Source organism: Aythya ferina (assembly GCF_964211825.1).
Source record: "Aythya ferina genome assembly, chromosome: 7".
Classification (NCBI taxonomy): domain Eukaryota; kingdom Metazoa; phylum Chordata; class Aves; order Anseriformes; family Anatidae; genus Aythya; species Aythya ferina.
Window position 1 is genome coordinate 31,873,676 of NC_140302.1, and position 20,532 is coordinate 31,894,207.

At 41.6% G+C, this 20,532-nt stretch overlaps 1 protein-coding gene across 3 annotated transcripts in view; it reads left to right on the forward strand.

The window, feature by feature from the left end:
- Positions 1-20,532, forward strand: part of GRK5 (G protein-coupled receptor kinase 5) — a 164,778-nt gene that overhangs the window by 104,624 nt on the left and 39,622 nt on the right. For 2 of the 3 annotated variants that reach the window (XM_084525618.1, XM_084525620.1), the window contains exon 4: positions 7,933-8,073. In XM_084525618.1, the coding sequence (XP_084381744.1) occupies positions 7,933-8,073 (141 nt within the window). The remainder of the gene's footprint in view (positions 1-7,932; positions 8,074-20,532) is intronic. The other variant, XM_084525619.1, reaches the window with a different exon arrangement.

The window sequence follows — 20,532 nt, forward strand, 5'->3', positions numbered from 1 at the left end:
CTCTCTAGGTGGCACTAAGTCAAAAGCAAAGCAATGCGTACCAATGGGAACAGAGGTTTTTTTTTTTTTTTTTTCTTTGTGCTGTGGTTGGCTATTCTGAAGTATAGGCAGATGTGGAGGTTACACTGAAGTTGTAAAGGTAAGAGTTTGGAAGAGGACATGTCATCACTTACAGCGTGTATTAGTACCACAGCACCTACAACAAATCTGCATCACAGAAAGCATTGGATAAAGTTCTTTAAAATCAATTTCAGTTGGCATTTTCGGTACCATCACAACTTATAAAATCATCTTTGAACTTCTGTAAACTTTTTGACTTGATTAACATAATTTAAAACATTCTAATGCTTTTTCTATACATTTTTATTAGACTCCTTTTGCAATTTGATTTCACACTCAGGCTGCTGAATCATAGCAATGTGTTGTAAAATTGGCATTTTCTTTACGTGGCTTACAGCAGTGCTGAAGCAGGATGACATTTGGCTTAAAGTGTTACTTGCAGTCGACATTAGGTCTCCATTCTACCGGAGTTACAAGTGCCAGAGCAACATGCTTCTGCAGAAGGTTAAAAACACTCCACCTTCTGCTTAACAGAGTGTAGAATTACCTGGCACTGAGCGATCAAAGAAAGTACACAATCAACTTCACAGGTAAACCAGAGGAGGACTTCATTTTCCCAAGTGCATGTGGCACACCCATTGCTAAATTGCAGCACTTTGACTCTTAGATATGAGAGGCCATTAGAGAATTCATGGATTCATTCATTTCATGATGTGAACTGATAGTCCTTCTCTGGGGATATACCCAACATCAGCTTGTTAGGGATTTCCACACGTCAGCAGAAAGTGTAGTGTTTAGCTTTAAATGACAAGCTGAAGCATTTACCCTCATATTTCTTCAGGCTAAAAAAGGCAACCCTTCAATTAGCATGTCTATGGAGAGGTTCCTCTGAGAGGTTTTGGGTGGTCACAGCTTCCACCTTATATTCCTTGTGCTGGTTGTGATTTTCTCCAGTGGGAAGACTTAGCCATCGAGGGTCATGAAAGGACCACACCTGACAGAGTCTTCATGAGGTTGTGCTCAAGGCAGGTGGGCAGGAGGACGTTTTGGGTACCCTGCCCATGTTTATCTTGCATCCAACCATCATCTCCTAGAGAGGTGCCTGCCCTAATGAACCATCGATTTCATGAACAAAATGTTGAGCTGTGTGGATGTCTGAATATTTGCTGTATTTAAAAGCTAATTGACAGCAGCCTCCTTTGTCTGTTTATTTCAAATTCTGTGCAAGTTTGTTCCCAGCCTGTGAAAATCCCTGTATTATCCAATGTTAAGGTCTAGCAACACAGCCCATAGCCATTAAATTGGATGATTGCTACTGAAATTCACCCAGCAGGGTGACACTGTGTTGAGTGAGTAGTGGGACTCAGGCCAAATCCTATGTTAGGCAAAAAAGTCCTGTAACGAGACCAAAAGTTTGACTTTACAGCCCTACTCTGAGACCACCAGGAATGTGAAACCTCTTGGAGACCACCTGCTGTAATAAGCTCCGAGCAGAAAAAGCCAAATCTTCTGCTTTCTTTTGGCTTAATTATTTTTCTAACATAAGATGCAAAACTTAGCTTTTCTTTGTTGTATCAAATTAAAAAATAATAATAATAATAGAGGTAAATATTTAGCTGCTCACCAGAGGGTCAGAGAGCTTTCTGTGCACTGAAAAGCTAGCCTACCTCTCTTTTACAAAAGGAAGGTGAAGCCAAGAGCACAACTAGGTGACTTTACCAGGTCATGCTGTAAGTCATGCAGAAGTCATTGATCCCTCCTCATTTTCACTAGTTTTTTCTAACCAGTGAACTCAATTGCCTGCAAAGAAAGCAGCAACTGGGACTCTTGGGAGGAAACCAGAAGCTGAGTCAGGCACCCAACAACCTACCAACGATTTCCATTTCCATACTTATGTTTGACCAAGTTTTGCAAGAACTCTCTCACCCCCTTGCTTCCAAAGGCTGGTAAAATCAGCCAGACCTTGCAGACCAGAGTGCATAAAGCAAAAAAATCTCCTTTCTGCTGGACATTTATTTCAGCTGTTAGGTGGAATAAGAAACCTGGTCTGATGTAGTCTCCTGCAAATCTAATTTTAGCAGCATCTGGTGGTAGTTTTTTTTTTTTTTTTTTTTTGTCTGTACTGTTAAGCAGTTGTTAGGCTGGCTTTCTGAAGAAAAAAGAATTTGTATCATTGCATTCTGCATGTGTGTAGGTGTGCATCCGCTAGTTCCTTCTAAACCTTGTGAATACCTTGGCCAATTTCAGCCAGTAACCGAGATGAAAGTGCCCAGAGACATGAGGTTTCTGCCTGTCTTCTGAGAACAATGCTCAGGAAATCACAGTCTGTAGTAAAATGGGCTACAGCAATATGTGGTTTGTAAGCTGTAGGTCCCCACATTAAATGATAAACACGTTAAAAAGGGAGATCCCCAGGGCCTTGCAGTGGGGTGCTGGTGGAGCTGTGGGGTCAGTGAGTGGCCGTCAGCATGGCCGTCCATCTGGGAAACTGGGCAGTGGTGACCCCCCCTGCTGGGCCACACTAATATTATAAGGACAGAGAGCCATCTCTTGTGGGTATCGTGCAAACAGTTTCATGACTTCACTAGATAAAATATCTGGTAAGTACCAATGGTTACAACTTGTGCTTCTGAGTACGTGTGTGATTATACACACTGCATGCTTATCTCTGAGCACATAAACATGGAGATCGCCCATGAGTAGTTCACCAAACTCTTATGTAGCCATTCGGATGAACGAACTGTGCAAACATCATCTATTATCATTAAACGGAGCTGTTTTATGATTAAATCAGCTCCCCATAAGCCCTTAACAAAGAATTCACACACAGCCCCAGAGCACACTTTGCTGTGCTTACAAATACTTCAGCAACGTCACGGAGCATGGTAGCTGTCGAAGGACAGACATTACAATAAAGTGCTGGGGGATTTATTTCCCCTGCTAAGAGGCAGTTCAGGGAGCAGGTCACATATTAACAATGTTTTCTGCCCAGCCAGCCTGTCCAGCAGCACAAGAGGTGGCACTTCAGCAGGGACCCCCCTCCTTGTGTCCCCTCCTCAAAAGGGGGGCCAGCTCCCCACATTTCCCTCTCCTCTCTTCTCCTCTGACTTTGGTGTGCCCTTGTAATGAAGACCTCACTGCAATCCCATTGATTCCCTTTCCTGTTTTGTTTACACGCACTCATCATTTCTGAATGTATAATTTTCATTCTCAGGGGATGGTTTTTAACAGGTTATTGTGGACTAGATTTAGCCTAACTGGAGGGAGCTGGCAGCAGAACATGGTTAATTCTGGTCAAGGAGAATGAAACCTGAAGTTATTTTCTCTCTAACCTGGACATTGCCATTTTTTGTGTTGAAGTGCATGAGATGGAGGAAAAAAGCCCTGGTGCCTTTCCACGTTGGCTCTGCTGATGTTATCTGGGGCCGGGGGTGAGGGGCACCATCACCTCGGGTGGAATTTTCAGCTGAATGCTTCACTAGACATTACCCTTATCTGGGGTAAAAGGATGAAAAAGCATCCATTTAGTGCCATTTGTAAAAAACGTGTCTCCCTGTTAGGGAGGTTTCGTTTGGTTAAGTCCCTTGCATGGTATATAAACCATCTGTGTATGTGTGCCTTAAAGCTGTTCAAGGCTTTTTCCATCAGAAATGCCAGTTTGTTGATATCAACAAACTCATTAACTCAAAATGTGTTTTTAAACAGTCAAAAGGGCTCTTTTTTGCCCTGCACTTAAACATGAAAAATGTGGTTTCAAGTTAACTTTTCATTTAGAAATGTGAGTTATTATGAATCCCAGCTGTTTGGTTTTTGCCTTCCAATTTTCAGTCACAGATTTTAAATCTCAGCGGAGGCAAGTGCAAGGAGGGTTGTTTGAGCACAGGAGCAATAACAGGGCAGAAATCGGAGTCCAAGGGAGGAGACAGCAGGCACTGCAGCAGAGAGAAGCTGATTATAACAGAGGAGGATGCTGAGAAAGTGAGGGTATGAAATTGGGGCCAAAACACCAGCAACATCCTGCAGGTGCTCAGGAGCTGGCTCCCCTGCTCCTGACTCCCACTGAGAAGCCTGAAACTGCTCTGGTGGAAGTATCCATTCCCAAGTCCATCTCCTGTTAGGTAAAAGGGGCTGAATCCTGTGGCTGTGCCTTACTGAACCAGGTAACCAGCAGCTACCTGCTGTGGGCGAGAGTCCACCTGGATCCAGAGTGATCCCTTAGGCTCTGTTTTTCATTTTTCACAGAGTTTTAAGCCATACAGTTTCAGGAGCTCAAAGAAGGTTTAGATGAAAGTCAAGGACTGGATAAAATGATGTGGTGGAATTAAGGTTGCTCTTGTGAACCTCCAGTGGACTCTGTGCCTCAGCCAACAGAGCAGACTTCCATCCAAAGTGCTCTTTTTTGCTCAGTGCTCTGGCAATGTTGTCTGTTAGTTGCAGTCACTCCCCAGCCCCGTCTTGGCCATTCATGAGCTCATGGCCCCATCCCAAAGAAGGCCACCAGATGGATTTTGCTCCTTTTCCTGGTGGAAGCATATTTTCCCATCCCACCTTGTGTGGCTTGTCCCAAGGGTGGCTGTTTCAGAGGGAGAGGCTCTTTGCATGCCCAAGTGTCTATTTAGCCAGGGTTGCTTCTAGGGAAGCAGGAGCCACCTAAATAACGACTACCTCCATAGCAGGAGCCAAAAGACAAGTTAGCAACAAATGGCGGCCAGCCCACATCCTCTCGCCACTTGGACCGAAGGAGCCGTGCCTGGCCGCTGTAGGAGCCTTCCCTGCAGCTCGTCCCATGCAGTCAGGGTGATCGTAAATCCTCCTCTCCTTTATGAGCTATGAATAGGGCCCTGTCTGACCTAACTAGGGCATGGAGAAGCTATTAGACTTCAGAGCGGGAGCCTTGAAACACATGCCTGGATTCATCAAACGAATAATGGAAAATATTTTGCTCCACGTGGATTTTAGCTAACAATGTTATTTCTAGCAATTAGGGATTTTCAAACTGTAGCCGCGCTTTTGAGTATTGTGGAAGAAGGGGATGTATTTGTGATTTAAGCACAAGATTGAGAGTCAAGTACTTTGGTACGCTTCCCAGGCATGCACAGAGGGAACATGGGGAAGCCGCTCTGTCTCCCTGCGTGTAATTCTTCCTGCAGTAGCAGTCCATGGCTGAAAGCACACCAATAACTGGAGCCGAATAACTCGAAAGTGGCACTGAAGGGAGAAATAATAACAAACTTAGAAACAAAATGAAACAGGCTTCTAGTATTTGAGCTACAGTGAAATCAACACTGTTCACAGTTAGAGTTTAGAGTTCCTTTTCACACCTTTACTTGTCTGTCACTTCCTACCTTTACCACCATCCTGTAGCATCTTCTGGGAATGTCAAAAGTATAATTGAACTTTCTTTTTATTCCTTTCCAGCTATTTTGAGATAGAGTTAGACACTGTGCGTATGTGTGTGTGTGCTTTTAGCTCTGCATATGTTGAATTCCATCAGGAAGTGCATTTTGAAACACTGATCCAATTACTGCTAAAATTCTGTCTTCTTCAGATCTGTCCTGATTTGCTTACTGTTTTACAGTTTATGGAAAATTTGCTTTTGTTCAGTGTAGGACAAAGCATTAGACTTTCAGTCCTGACATAAAACCCCTGGTGACTGCTGTTGTCAAAGGTTTGCATTGCCAAATAATATCTTCAGCAGGGCAAGAAGATTTCTGAAGCACTTTGACCCATATTGGTACGTGGACACCACTGTTATGGAGCAGTGATACTTGTTATGAAGGCACTGATACTTGCCTAGCACTCACCATACATACATGCATATTTGGCATTTCAAATCTCCATCCTGCAAGACTCAAACTGATGTAGCCTCTCTGATCAGCATTAGGTAATGGGCACAGATCCATTAAGAAATCTGGTAGCCCAACTTCTTTTGGCCTTTTCAGAATAGTATGGCAGAATATTCAGAGTCTCAAAACAACTGAAGGAGAGAAAAGTGGTCATTATTGGGTAATTTGTAAGTAACTTTGAGTCGAGGACTCAGTAGATCTCCTAGATGCTTCTATGACAAGGCAATACTAAGGAGTTCTCCTTTTTTGTCAGTCTTCTGCACAGAAAGCTATGCTTAAATACAATCATTTTCTCTTAAAATCCGTTATTTCAGTTATCTTTTAGATGAAAAACTCCTAGTCTGTGTATGAACCCAACTATAATCTGTAAAGGCCAAAATCAGATGCAACTCTGACCTTTCAAAAAAAAATTGTTCTTTCTGTTACCCTTGCCATTGCTTTATGCCCTAGCAACGACTCATGGAGAAAATTTCTGTTAAGATCCCATAAACAGTTGAGAGCATCTGTGCTTTAAGAGCTAAAATGACCCATATTCAGATACCATCTAAAAGGACAGGAAATTGGATGAAAGATGTTTTTTTAAACCCTTGTAATAAGTTTTATGAGAACATAATCGGTTCATCCCCAAAATGGCCACTAAAAGAGAAGTGCTGCTCTTGTGGATTTTAGCTTTCAGTACATTTTTCATCAGCAATACATATATATTTTTTTTTACTTCTATTTTTTGCGGTCACTGTCATTTCCCAAACCAAGTCAGATCGTAATTCTAGACTGTTCAAGCAACCTGCTAAGTATATGTATAAATACATAGCTTTAGACTTAAGCTACAATAGCTAAATCAGCACTGGCCAGATAGACGGGTAATAGTATTATTACTACATTGTGGTTTTCATGTCATTCCTGGGTCTGCTTGGCGAGGGTATCCATTACAGCCTTCCTTCAGATTTATTGTATCAAAGTCACAGCAGTGCATATGTCTTTGAGCGGGCAATAGTTCTGAAATTTGTTCTTCCAAGTGTTTGCCAGTTCAGTCTGATTTACCTTTTTTTTTTTTTTTTTTTTTTTTTTTTTTAACTTCCTCCTCATTTATCATCTCAAACAGCTTGTATTGGACCAGGTTACTTAATTGGTTTGGCAGGATTTTCTAGGAACCTTTTTCTAATACGAGCAGTCATGAAAACTGCTAGGCTGACTTTTTTTTCCTGGAAAATCTTTTGATCCTAAGGCTAAAGCTTTGTACCCTGGGCAGTGCCAAGTCGGAATGTCTCTAAGAATTTATCGTTATCATTTAGTAACTGGGACTTCACGCAGCATGTTTTTTCTTCGAATGCCTTCCATGATTACAAAACTTTAACTAAAGTGATTCATGTCTTAGTGGTACACAAATAATACTTTGCTTTATTTGCATCCTGAGAAATCTGCTTAAGAAAGCAGCTCTCAAGTCTGCCTTCTGGAGAGACTGAGTCCAGGATCATGAAAAGTGATGGAGAAATCTTTCTGCTTTGCAGAAGGAGTGTTAGACCAAGGGAAGATGTAAATTAGTAGAAAAGACCCATTGTTCAAAAAAAAGGCAATCTACTGAAGGAATTCACTTGGTGCTTGAAATACCACAGTGGCAAGAATTAACAAAAAATCACCTTCTCTAGCACTGTGAGAAATAATTTTACCTTTTATATACAGCTTCCCTTTTTTTTAAAAAAAAAAAAAAAAAAAAAAAAAAGTTGATGTCTCTAGTTACTGGGTGTTTTCTGATCACTGTCTTGGCAAGGCTATAAAATATAAAGGAATTAAATTGTGTGGTGTTAATTAAGATACATCCTCTCAAAAAACATATCAGTAGGGTTTGTTCAAAATATAGTGGAAAAGTTTTAAATGGATTGCGTGTATGGGTTTTACTTCCAGCAGAAAATGGTATTTATTCTCCAGATTCTTCAGACAGAGTGTTCAGTTAAGGCCATATCCAAAATGAAGTTATACTGCTGAAATATGAGTGCAAATATTGACAATTTCTTTATATCTGTTCCAGGCAGAGTATGAAATTGCTCCAGATGAAAAGCTGGGAGAGAAAGGAAAGGAAATCATGATGAAATACCTCACCCCAGAGGTAAGGGGCAGCCAAAGTGGTGTTACGGAAGGAATGCTGCAAGGCACACCTTTGCTAAACAAGGTTGTTATTAGCTTTGTAATATAATTTTAGAGTCCTAAAATTTATGGTGGCAATCTCCAGTGTATAAACCTGCAAGTCTTATACAAACACTCAGAGAGGAAAAAAAATGTATTTCAATCCACAAATTGGTTTTTAAGGATGCACTTGAGTTTACTAGGAGCTTAATTCTTCTGAGGATGAGCAGGGGGCTTCTCTGGTCTCTTCGTTACATGTGAAGCTCTACATCTGTGCTGTATGGGAAGACACCTTCACAGCTGTTATCAACAGCTGCCCCAGTTATTTCCTATCTGGTTCAAAAGCAGAGATGTTTCATATACAGCTGTGTAGAAGACACCAGCAGAGATGGTCTTTGATAAAAAACACCTTGGTACAGTAATACCATTCCTTCCCCTACCAGTTGCCCCAGGGTAACCACGAGCATGCAAGATTGAAATTGTGTGATGGGTTTTGGAGCTGAGAGGTGATATTGCCAGTTCTTGTTTCCACCCCTGGCAGTTCCTGACTGTGGCATCTTCGGGTTGTCAGAAGGAAAGGAGCTCGTGGTCACAGCTTTGTCCACAGGGTGGCACTCCGACCAGAACTACGGATTCTCTGCAGGAATTTTGGACAGGCTGCACTGAGACTTACCCTTTTGGGGTTCAATCATTTGCTGGCCACATTTAACCTTTGCACTAAAGTCACTGCCAGTAAGCAATAAACATCCAACTTCAAACACAAGAACAATCCTAGGATTTTTCCTAAGTTGCTTTAATAAGAGTAACCAAGATGTACAATCACTGCTTCAACTTTTTTTACAAGTGAAATACATTTGACCTTCAGGAAAATAAATTGCATTTTTGGCAGATGTCTTTCTAAAGTGTTTAAATGGTACAATATGTTTTGGAGGTGCAGGGGTAGAGCAGACCACTCTTTTTTTCCAGTCATTTTCCTACAATAAATTTCAGTGCATACTTTCAGTTATCTCAGGCTGCATTTTGGGATCTGGTTTCATTTACTGTGCCTGGCTAGTTTCATGTGCAGCCATTTAGCACTGCCAGCGTGAGTTCCTGCTGCCCATTCATTAGGGACATGAAGTTCTACTGGTTTTCATCCACTGAGGTGACCGTTTGTCTTAAAATTCCAGAGGAAAGAGGAACAAATACAGAGGGAAAATGTTTCCCACTGCTCTAGTCATCATCGGGAAATGGAGAAAGGCATTTTGCTGGTATCAGGGATACTGAAGTGACAGGATAGCGCTGTTTAGCTTCAGCTAAGTGCAGCTGGTCTTGGTGCAGGTTTCCAGATGCCAAAACCCTTCAGTGCTGTCCCGTTGTGCTCCTGCCATCCCTGTCCATTTCCCAGAAGCCCCATAGTGCAGCAGAATCACATGGAGTAGTTTAGTGAGGTCAAGGATTGTGCAGCACAGACCAAGCTGAGACCAGTTGCTTCTTCATCAAGAAAAAATGGTGGTGTTGCAGGAAAGGAAATTAATGGGACTCCAGAGCTGGCATTTCCATTCTCTGCCATGCTCTACACTTCATGTTTGACCTGCATGCCTGATTTCTCAGTACTTAAAATGGGTGCAGTCTGTTCTGAAACTTCTGTGGTGTTTGCAAATTACCTTAAAGTCTTAGGGCAGAAGGGAACACAAAGTTATGCTCCTTCTGTTGTAATCTAAAACTGGCTCCCTGGTGATTATGCTCTAATTTCAGTGTTGCTTTTTTTTTTTTTTTTTTTTTTTTCTTTCTTAACGGGAAACTTCTGCTTCTTCTCAGAGGAATGTTTAAACCATTCTGTGTGTAGTGGAAAACACTTTCTAGAGGCAAGGTTGACTGTGCCATTGCAATGGGTTGACTATTAGTTTTTCTAATATAAGTCTCCCCCACAACTAATGCGTGAATTTCTAGAGCAAGGTCTGGATTTTGCCATTTCATTCTAGTTACCTAACAAAGGTACTCAGATTAGGAGTTCAGATCCTTACTCTTCTTTCTAGCCTAGAAAGAGAAGTAAGAACTTCCAAAGGACAGAGGTCCTCTCAGCCATTAGAGGTGAGTGATTCAAAGACAGTTTAGATGCCTTTGCAGTCAAGAGGGCTGAATCTGGGTCCAAATGTCCTTGCAAAATATCATCTTGGCCAGCAATGAAATCATCTTTTCATTAGATGCCACATTTCCTCATTTAGCTATCAGTCCCTTGAAAGATACAAAGAGCCACTGATTCCAAAGCCTTCTGCTTTCAGAGGAATATTTCTTTTAAGTAGGTGTGTGTCTGTGCTTCAAAGAACCTCATTGTCTTGATATAAAAACAGTGTGACATACAGCTTGACTGATAGAATAAAATGATAGGTTTAGTTCTTGGACAGACAATTCAGTCGTATAATGTGAGGAGTATTTTTCCCAGGGTGCAGGATCAGAAGCAAAATCAAAACAAAAAGTAGACTTCAAGCTCTTTAATATTTATAAATGATTTTTAGTTCCTACTTAGTTTTTAAAATGTCATACATATTTAACATACAATGTGTCAGTGTATCATCATTCCAAAATGCAGTCATTTGCATAGGAACATGTGCTTTATTTAATAAAACATACACTACTTGTACAGCAGAAAGAGAAAGAAAACATTTTCCCAGATGAGTAGACATCACACCAGCACTTACAACCTCACGTGGCTCGTGCAGTCGCTGTCAGTGAGGTGTTACTACACAGTGCTGCAGTGAGGAAAGCCAGGTGTGTGGGAGCAGGGAGTGCCCACATGGACAGCTCTAGTGAGAGCATTTGGCATCAGTCCTGAAGCAGCTAAACAAGCCCAGTGCTTATTGAGATGGCTGAGCGGGGACGCACTTTTTCATATAATCATGACTCAGGCTCTGCACTGCTTTAACATCCTGGGCATCCTGGGCAGCAGGAAGACATCAATATTCCCTCTCTCTTGTCAGAAGTACATTGAAACGTCCATATCCAACAGGCCATTCTGCACTAATTGATGGGAAGGAAATGTAAGGCCTACATGTGATCATCACGCTAATGATGCCAAGACAGAAGCTTTTCTATGACTTCCTGAGCAGCTTTGCCTGAATGGTGAACAGGAGACAGAAAACCCACAGAAGAGAAACCCACCCTTGACACATGCTCTGAAGAAGTCTTAGGTTACTTCTCCAAGCAGGTCCCACTTTCATTAGGCCACTTTCAAGGCTATGTGGGGATGAGTACTGGTGAGAGGGCCTCATCTGTCAACAGGAACAGTCTTGTGCCCAACGAGGCATGTGCCACCTCAGTGCTGTGATCTGAAGGGAAACGCACCCGCAGGCTGTCTTTGCTTTGCAGGAGCAACACAACAGTTGCCACACTGGCAACATCAAGATTTCTTGACTGCAGCCTTGCTTCTTCAAAGGAGGCTTTAACAGTTTCCATGAAAAAGGCACTTAAAGCTGCCTTCTTGACTTAATAAGCCCGTAGGGCAAAAGTCCAACCCACAGGAAGTCTAAAATTTCTGAGGTTGTGAAATATGATGGTAAAACTGCTAAAATGAATTGGTCACAAATATTTCTTTCCTGACTTTTCCTAATCTCAACAGTTGAGTGGGAATGTTTCAGATTTAGGTTCCAGTTCTGTCCGTAAATAGAAAAGCCCTCATTGCTTCGTGGAACTGTTGAGTTTAACTGAACCCAGCCTGCCTTCATTACCTGGCTTCTTCTGGTCCTGCAAGAGCAAAGAGATATGCTTACCTTTGTACTGCTCTTAAATTAGAGTTATACATCTGTGTGCAGTAATTTTGCCTTCCTGCCTGAAAGCCACCATGCCTTACTCTACTAAATCACTAATACATTGTTTTCTTTTTCCGTAAAGCATGCACCTTGAAATACCTTGAGAGACACTGTATAAAACTAAATTGATTCAAAATGGCTATTAACACAGTCTCCATATGCCATTATAGTTTATACGTGGACTCAGCTGGGTACTAAAAATGTTCCTGAATAGGATGTCTAATGTGTATTGTTATGCCCATTAATATGCTTCACAGAATGTGAAGAACAGCAACAGCATTAGTTTTCTTATCTGAAATCCTGTTCCGTCTCCTTTCCTCCAGGAAATGCACAGTATAAAGACCACATTTTCAACGTCTTTCTTTTCTGCAAAAGGTTAGGTGGATGCAGCAACAACCTCCTTACTCCAGTCTAAGCAGAGCAATGGGTATTTTGCTAAATGAAAATATGTCTTTGTTTTTATGAACAATTATAGGATAAGGAAGGGTGGGAAAAGTCCTATGAAAGGGAAACTAGCTGATCAGCAGTGCCTGGCATTCCACTTGTCTACTGGTTAAAAAGTGCTCTTCTCTTACGTCAGCTCTTTCTGGAGAAGATAATATATATGTAATATGGGTGAGATGAAATTAAAATTATTTATGAGCCCTTCTACTGGACAACGTAATGCTGCTAAGTCCAGGCTCCTGCTCACAAACACTCTTTCTCAACTCAGTACATTGCCAGAGAGTTGTTTTCTTTTTGCACACCGTAGCTTTAATCTTGATGCCAAGGAGCTTTTCCTCCCGTTGCTCTCTCCTTGACATTTCTTTTCCCCTTCCTATTTTCATCATGAAAATAAATGCAAACTTCGGCACTTATGTTTCTGAGTGAGTCATCTTCTCTGATCACTAAAGGCTTCCATCTCCCATAAGGAAAGTTTCATGCATCACTTCTTAATGGTTCTGGCTGAATCCCATTTGTGGAAGGGCAGGTCACACCGTACCAGGAATCAGATTCAAGTGCTGAGACCTCTTCCTCTAACTGTTTAGTTTTACTAAATGCCTTCTAGGGAAGATGTTATAATTAGTTATTGGAGTGGCCAAATAAAACCTGAATGTCACTGGAAGTGAAACTCTGAAAGAAAAATAAAAAAAAAAAAAAAGGGAAAAAAAACACAACACAACATTAAGCTTCTGTAAAGCAATCTGCAGAATTTCATGTGACAGAGAGGCTTTGTGTTTTGAAAAGAAAGCCTTCTGGGACTCTTCTACATTGTTACGTTTCTCGTGCAAATTCAGCTTATATCACTTATATCCAACAAGTCATCTCTGTCCCCTGTAAGCTTATTATCTTGGCGATAAAAGGTCAACACAATATCACTTTTCACCGGCTACTGTGAATGGTCCCTTAAGGCTTGGTCCAAGCACTATCTTCAGAGCTAGTTTTCAATTTTTTCTAAACTCTATGCATTTCTCTAAAGACCCAGTTGAAGCAGGAAAAGAATGAAGTGCCTGTCTGTATACAATGTGTTACTTGGACTTGGAGTGGGCCAGAATTATTTACTCGCTTAAAATGTTATTCACTGCTTCCACTGAGTTCTTATTAGAAGACCTTTCAGGATGCTAAATACTTAAGTAGAAATCTTGGCCTTACTTGAGCCATGGAGAGTTTTGCCATTTAATTAATTGCCCTGGGACTTTACCTTGTGACTCAATGGATTTCTCATCTCCCCGTTCTATTGACTTCACTACTCTACAGGCACCATTTTAGCCACAGATGATAGCATTACTTAGGCCTTTGCTTTGCAGCTAGCATAATCAATACATAATCCAGTCTCCAGAGAAATCAATAGATAATTCTTGTTGTTGTTACGGAGACAGCGCAATCGATATCTCTGCTGATCACTATGTCTTAGTCCAGGAAAGTACCCCTCTCAGCTCATCTTTCCAAAGTTCAATTCTGGGAAAATATCTGAGCAGCAGAACAGCAACCTTGTTACTCAAATTAATGCTTTCTAATCAGAATTTATTTTAATAAGCATTCTTCTGTCACTGCAGCCAGGCTGTAATATGGTGTGTCAGAGGAATCCAAAAAATCACAGTGTTGCCTTGATTAGGAGTTCCTTTGCTGTGGTCTCAGACTAAAAGACATTTTCTCACGGTTTCTTCAAGTCCTATTTCCTCATCCTTTACCCACTGTTTATAATACAAATGTTAGTTAACTAAACACTTACTGAGCATTTCTGTCTCTTGCGATGGTGCCAAACTGCACAACAGCCTCATGGAAACAACACGGAGTCTGCTCTATCCTGGCGACACTTCCCCAGAATAGGTTCTTGAGCAGTCCTCTGAGCCTTGTCCTGTGTATTTAAGGAGGGCTGCATTTGCAATGCACTTGCTCAGGCTGGTTGAAGGCTTGGTCTGGGGTCATTAACCACACTGGTTTTATCCTAAGCAGTGTTATTAGTTGAAGGTCTGCTTTTCCTTCCCTGTCATTTTGGAGAGGTTACACTCCCGAGTTCACAACTCTCATGTGGAGAAGATGCTTCTTAACTGTTTGTCATTTGTGGTCAGGAAAATCTTTGGTCAGTGGGCAAAAGCCTTCTAGCTGCTCTGTGTTTGCTGGAAGTACTCTGACTTGACCCTTTGGAAAATGGAAACTTGCTTCAGCTAATTCATGTCAACCACACATGTAAACCTGGCTTACATCTGTCTGCTGAGGGAGGGCAGGCCCCCCAGGCTGCTATGACTCCTCTCGGAGACTAGCCAGGGCATCTGAAAAGGCTGAGGACACTCTGCAAATAAAGAGCAGCCTGCTCAGGATTATCTGAGCACTGAAAGGATGTACTTGTCTGCCCTTGGCTAATGAATATGCTCATTAGTTTCCTCCTGACTTTTTCAAGGGGTTATCTTTTCCTTATCCCATCTGCATACCCCTCATCACTTATACTTAGTTCATGTGGCTCATCGAATGGCCAGATAAGTTCATTCTAAGCCTTTAAGGTTCATTCAGCTTCTCAGATACAGCCTCTTCTATCTGAAACATGTGTCCACATGGGAAAAAGGAATCAGCCTTTTCCAGCTGTCTGAAACACTGCCTTGTAAGACATCCAAGCAATCTGCAGGAGGTAACTTTTGTGCATTTGCGCAAAATGACAATAAAATAGACCTTTGGTGAGTCTGGTTTCTTGCATTCCCAACACACGCAGTGTAAACTTGGCTGGTCCAAACACGGGCAGGCATTTAGACAGGAGAGATGAGGAGCCCAGAGTGACTTTGAGGGTCTCATTTTTTAGATGATTAAAGTGCAGTGAGGTGAATGGCACTCTAAGTGTAATGCAGAACACATTAAATAACATTGCATGGCATATCCACGCAAATTTCTGTGGACAGTTTCTCAACAGTACAGGAGTGCTTTGTTAGTCCTCCACAGCAGTTCAGTGCACCCATTGCAACTTGCAGCAATTTTCTTGGTTGTTTCAGCTTTGGGTTTCTGAAGCTAAAAGTAGAAGGGGTCAACAAATGTCTTTTTGAGACATTTATTTGATTTATTGTGCTAAGCTCAAGCAGTAGTAGGCAACTGTGCACTTGACCTCTACAAAAAAGAGGATAAAGAGACACGTGATGAAAATGGAAGTTAAACATAACCTATTCCTCATATGGTTCCCTAAGAGTAGAGAATTAGGATTCTGGAAAAACAGAATGATTTAAAATAAATAAATAAATAAATAAATCTGTTGACTATGAATGTATTTTAGAAGTAACCCAAATGTTTAAGTAATGGAAATGTGGCACTTTTCTTTCTATTCTTTTTTTTTTTTTTTCTTCAGTAATGCAACTACACTTACAAAACTCACTTAACCTGCATGCCAAGCCTCAGCTTGTAAGTTGTTTTATTTAATCAAGCTAGAGTCTGACCTGAGTCAAAAATCAAGCATATAGCAAATTTATTATCCTAGCACAGATGCTGTTTGTCCCACAATCAAAGCAGAGGAAGACTGGAAAATGCCACTGCAAACAGTTTGTCATCTCCTACAATAAATGTCTTCCCTCTCAATTCTTTGCTGAAGGCAATTACCATATGATTGTTAATGGATTGTGTGACACAGGTGATTAGGGAATGCCCTGTTTTTAGCTGTGCAAGATAGATTATGTTTGCTTTCCTGGGTGTTTCCAGTCTTTCTGCGAGTAGTCCACTCTTTCCTGACAGATGTGATGTTTATTTAATTCTCTTCTTAATCCTTTTCAAGGCCTTCCCAAACTCTCTGCTGAATTTTCATCTCTTCTTTCAGGTGTTTCCCCAGGATTTTGGCCTAAAAAGGTGAAGGCAAATTCTGCAAAATCCCCACTGCAACTGATAGAGCACGACAGCCACTGACTTAAGTGCAGCCTGGCTTAGGTCTTTATGCATGAGTTACCTTCATCCAGAGCAAATAGATCATGGACTTCAGTGTGAGGATGGCTTGCAAAGGAAGGGTTAGTCATGTTTGCAGGCTTATATTTCAGAAAAGTGAATTCAAGCAGGGATCTGTTTGTTTTCCTGCAAGAAAGCCATTCAATAATGTTGAGGTTGTAAATGTGTGTTTATAGATAGAGGGATTTCTTTAATGGAACAAATGACATTTGGTTTACCAGAGGAAGCCAAACTAAGACTGTTGCAACATAAGGTTGCTTGCTAATGTTTAGGCTATCCATCAGTGAGGGAGGACGTTAAAAGGTAGAAAGGCTCTGATAAGAGGCTGGACATTGGATGCTATCCAAACGTATTAAGCACACATGACCAGAGAAGAAACCTGCTAACAGAAGCTTTCAAAATTGACCTGTCCTTTTTCGCCACTAATGTTGAGAGTACTATTTGCTTCCAAAAATGCTTGATCAAATGTCTGCCTGCTTGTAGTAATGCACTAGGGCAACGGTTCAGCTGGGTTGCTAAAAAAAGATGTTACCTTCTGAACTAATGACACTTCCAAGGACTGTGTGAGTAGCCTAATTTTGGTTAGTATTAGTCTTCCTTTCTACTCTGTTTCTCAAGCTAGCCCCCTCACCCTACTGACAGCTACTGGCACTGGTTAGTTCATCTGTTTTCATACCTTAATCTGTTTGTAAAATTCTTTTAAAAGGGGAAAAAGGCAACAAAAATTCAAACATACATTCCCTTCCCTCACTTAAAAGCAAGTTTATATAAAACAATTTCAGCTATTTAGTTTATGAGCACCCCTAAAACAATAAAGTTTTGTGTATATACAAAGAAAGAATAGTTATTTAGGGGTAAAGATACCTCTATAAGCAGGTTTCCAAAGTGTTTAAAACAGTGTGGGTGGAGAAGGACTAGGGTTTAAAGATACTAAAAAATATCTTGCTAAGCACTTCTTGTGAGGCCCAGTTTTGCACTAATTGAAGTTCAAAGCAGAGCTTCTGTGGTGACCAGTTTATGTTCTTAACGTAAGCTGTACCAAAAACCCCATAGCTGGTTGGGATTGCGGTGAGTCTTTGTGTTTAATTGAAGAGTATAAAGCCTGAAGCCGATTGCAGGACTTGCAAAAGAAGCTGATGAGACAACTACATTTTGTCCCATGAGAAATTCTGTTATTTCAAAATTACTTTCTGTGAGGCTTTGAGTGTTTAAGATTTCCTCTGGTCACCTATAGGAGCCAGGAGGAAATTTCTCCTTCTTGATCTAGGCAATCTTTTCCCTTCCTTTGTTGCTCTGAAATGAATGTTGTGGTTATGCCCCCAGATTCTCCAAATCAAATAATTTAACATTCCAATGAAACCACTCTTTGGATAAAAGATCTGTATTTGGGGAACATTTTGACTCATAGTATTTGCATAGCAGTTACTTGTTTGCCACCATCAGGAGCAGAAATATGGTTTCTAGAAAGGAGCATTTTGTTTTCAATGATAGCAGCTACAGAAAGTTCTCCTGACCATAGCAGAACCTGTCTGTGAGTAAAAGGAGAGCCATGAAAAATGCTTTGTATACGTTTCTAGCACTTGTCAGAAAGGACACCACAGTGGCTTCTAAGTTCTCCATGGTTCAAACCTGCAACTTGTACCCCAGCATCAAAGAGGAAAGGTGCTGAGGAAAGGTCCCAGAGAGGAAACTTCTCCTGTTCTTACTCCTGGGTTTGCTGAGGCCCAAGAGGCACCCCAGTGAGTCTGGAGCAAGCAAGTCTGCCTGGAGCTAGCGTATGTCTGCTTCAGTAAATAAGTTCATAAACTGAGGTTGTTAGCATTTTGTGATGGATTAACACAGCCCCTCCAGGCAGAAGAACATGTTCAGCTGTTTGCTGAGGGCTCTATTGTCTTCAGCCATTGTATGTTTCTGTGTCAACAAATGTTTTGATAGCTCAGTAGAATACGAGGGAAAACAGATTCATCACGGCTCCAGATCGGTTTGCAGCTACAAAACAAACCCCGGAGTTGATAGGCACTGCTGATTCGGTTCATTTAGCTACCAGCAAGTCATCCCGCCCCCAGCACTGGGGCTCCCATTTGTCTCAGAGACACAGCACCAGGCTGCTTCTTAGAAGAGTGGGCCAAAGACCCACTTTTATAATCCTGGGTGAGGTATTTCGTGTGTTCCCACTGCCAGGGCTAGCGTGATTGGTTTGCACTGGGAGCTCTGTAAGCTGTGCCTGGCACTATGGGCCCCCCTTTCTCAGGTATAATGTCTGTACACATTATTAATAGATAAATAGCTACTAATAATACAGCTGCTCTCCATACTCCCCATCAACCTCACTGCCAATTCCTTCATCTGTCATCTCAAAGAAAATATCCTGGAATTATGAAGCCTTGTGCTTTACTGGTTTGCCTCATACAGACCCAGATGACTTTGTGGTAGGAAAAAAAAAGGAAAAGAAAATGCAAAAGTTGATTACTTAAAATGTTGCAGCTGCTCCTGATGTAAAATTGGCTGCTTACTACAAATACTGCTAAATATGAGCAGACAAGATCAGACACAGGGCAAGAAAAAAAGAATGTTCCAATATTTTTGGGCATAACACCAAAAAGAGTCAGGAGACTGTGTGTGCTGTGATCGTACTGCAACCTTTCCCTCACCAGGTCGAAACGTGCCTAACCTGGACTTCCCAAAATCAAACTACTGCCAAGACTCTGCTCTATCTCCCCTTCTTTGCCTTCCCCTGTGTTTTTCACCATCAGTCCCTTCACGCTTCCCCTCTGTCTTTCACCAGCTGCGTGGCCGCTGCTTTCCAAGCTCAGGCTGAACCTCGGGTGCTGCTGGCCTGCCCCAGCCCAATGCAGGAGGAGATGCCTCTGGTAGCTGCCAGGATGACTTATGTACATCTACCCAGTCTCCTTTTTTTTGTTAGCCACTTTAGTTACAGTCCTCATTATGGCTCCTTATAAGTGATAGCCTCAAAGGATTGAGGGCAGTCACCCCTGATAGTCACTACCTGTCCTGGAAACTACTTGCCCTGCTAGCTGAGCCTTCCTCAGACACCTGGGTGAAGGCAGTATTTCCAGGCTTTTGTGTATGAACTCATCACGCCATGCACCACCTCACAACAAAGTTCGTTTCAGCCTGATCCTTCCATAGTTTTGAGGTCTCCACTGGTAGCAAATCCGTGTAGAGATTTGCAAAGAGATTATATGTGGAAAATTGCTGTCAACCGCTGACAGTACACATATCATTAAGACAGAAGTGCTTGGAGACAGATCAAGAGAAGTTACAGCTTGAACTTTTGTCCATTGACTGAAACATTTTTAATTGTTTTAAGCTTGTTTGTTGTGGAATGTTTTCATAACCTGAGATGTAACATATGCTGCACATTGTTTGTTTTATGCAAGTGACTTTTAAAATAATTCATATCATTTCGATATCATGGCTGCATGTCTGAAACTTGCTGGGAGAGCAGTTGTATTTATAACCACAAAGTTAGTACGAAGTCTATTCACTCTAAGTGTGGTATCTTCCTGGTCCATATCATTTTGGCAGTGATGAACAGTCGTGTTTTAAGATACTATGATGACTCACATCCACTGGCAAGAGTTGGTAGAAAATGCAAACCTGTATTTCTAGGTTTCTATTTCTTTTTTCAGTAATTGCAAGCTACAGATTGACTGATTTGGGGAATCTGAGCATCTCTAGCTTCCACTTATCTCAGTGAGACTTCTTTGATTTTGGTCACAGACCAACACTTCTGCAAAACACAATTCTTAACCACTCTGCTCTTCCGCTCACTGTTCCTTAAAGTACTGTGAGATTGCCACCTATTGCCTCGTGAGGACTTAATCGTGCAACAGAGTTTTAATGTTTTAAGGTTCTTGGAAGAAAAGCGCTGTGTAAGGATAAAGTATTGCCATTATCCCTCTGTAGTAAAGATCTGTTCTGTTTGTTGCAACGTCAGTCTGACCAAAGTCATTGCTATCCCTTTTTGTGATCCAGTTAGCCAAAGCTCAGGGTTCTGCAATCTATTTCTTTTTGTAGGAGACCGTGGTGATTGAGACAAGTGTCTTTGAAGCAGGACTGTTCTTTCACAAAGCAGATTCTTGTTCCTAAGGATCTGCTCTGGGCTCCATGCAGTTACTGGAAATAATTGGAGTTGGTTACACCCAGACACCTGCTGCTCACCCCACCCTGGTTTCAGAACGGCAAACCCCAACTGACGGAGTTAGCAGGAAAATACTTTTACAGCAGCTAGCTGGCTGGCTGCTTTCACTTCCACAGACTTCGAGGCACCACATCTGGACCGAAGTCACCCATTTCAATGA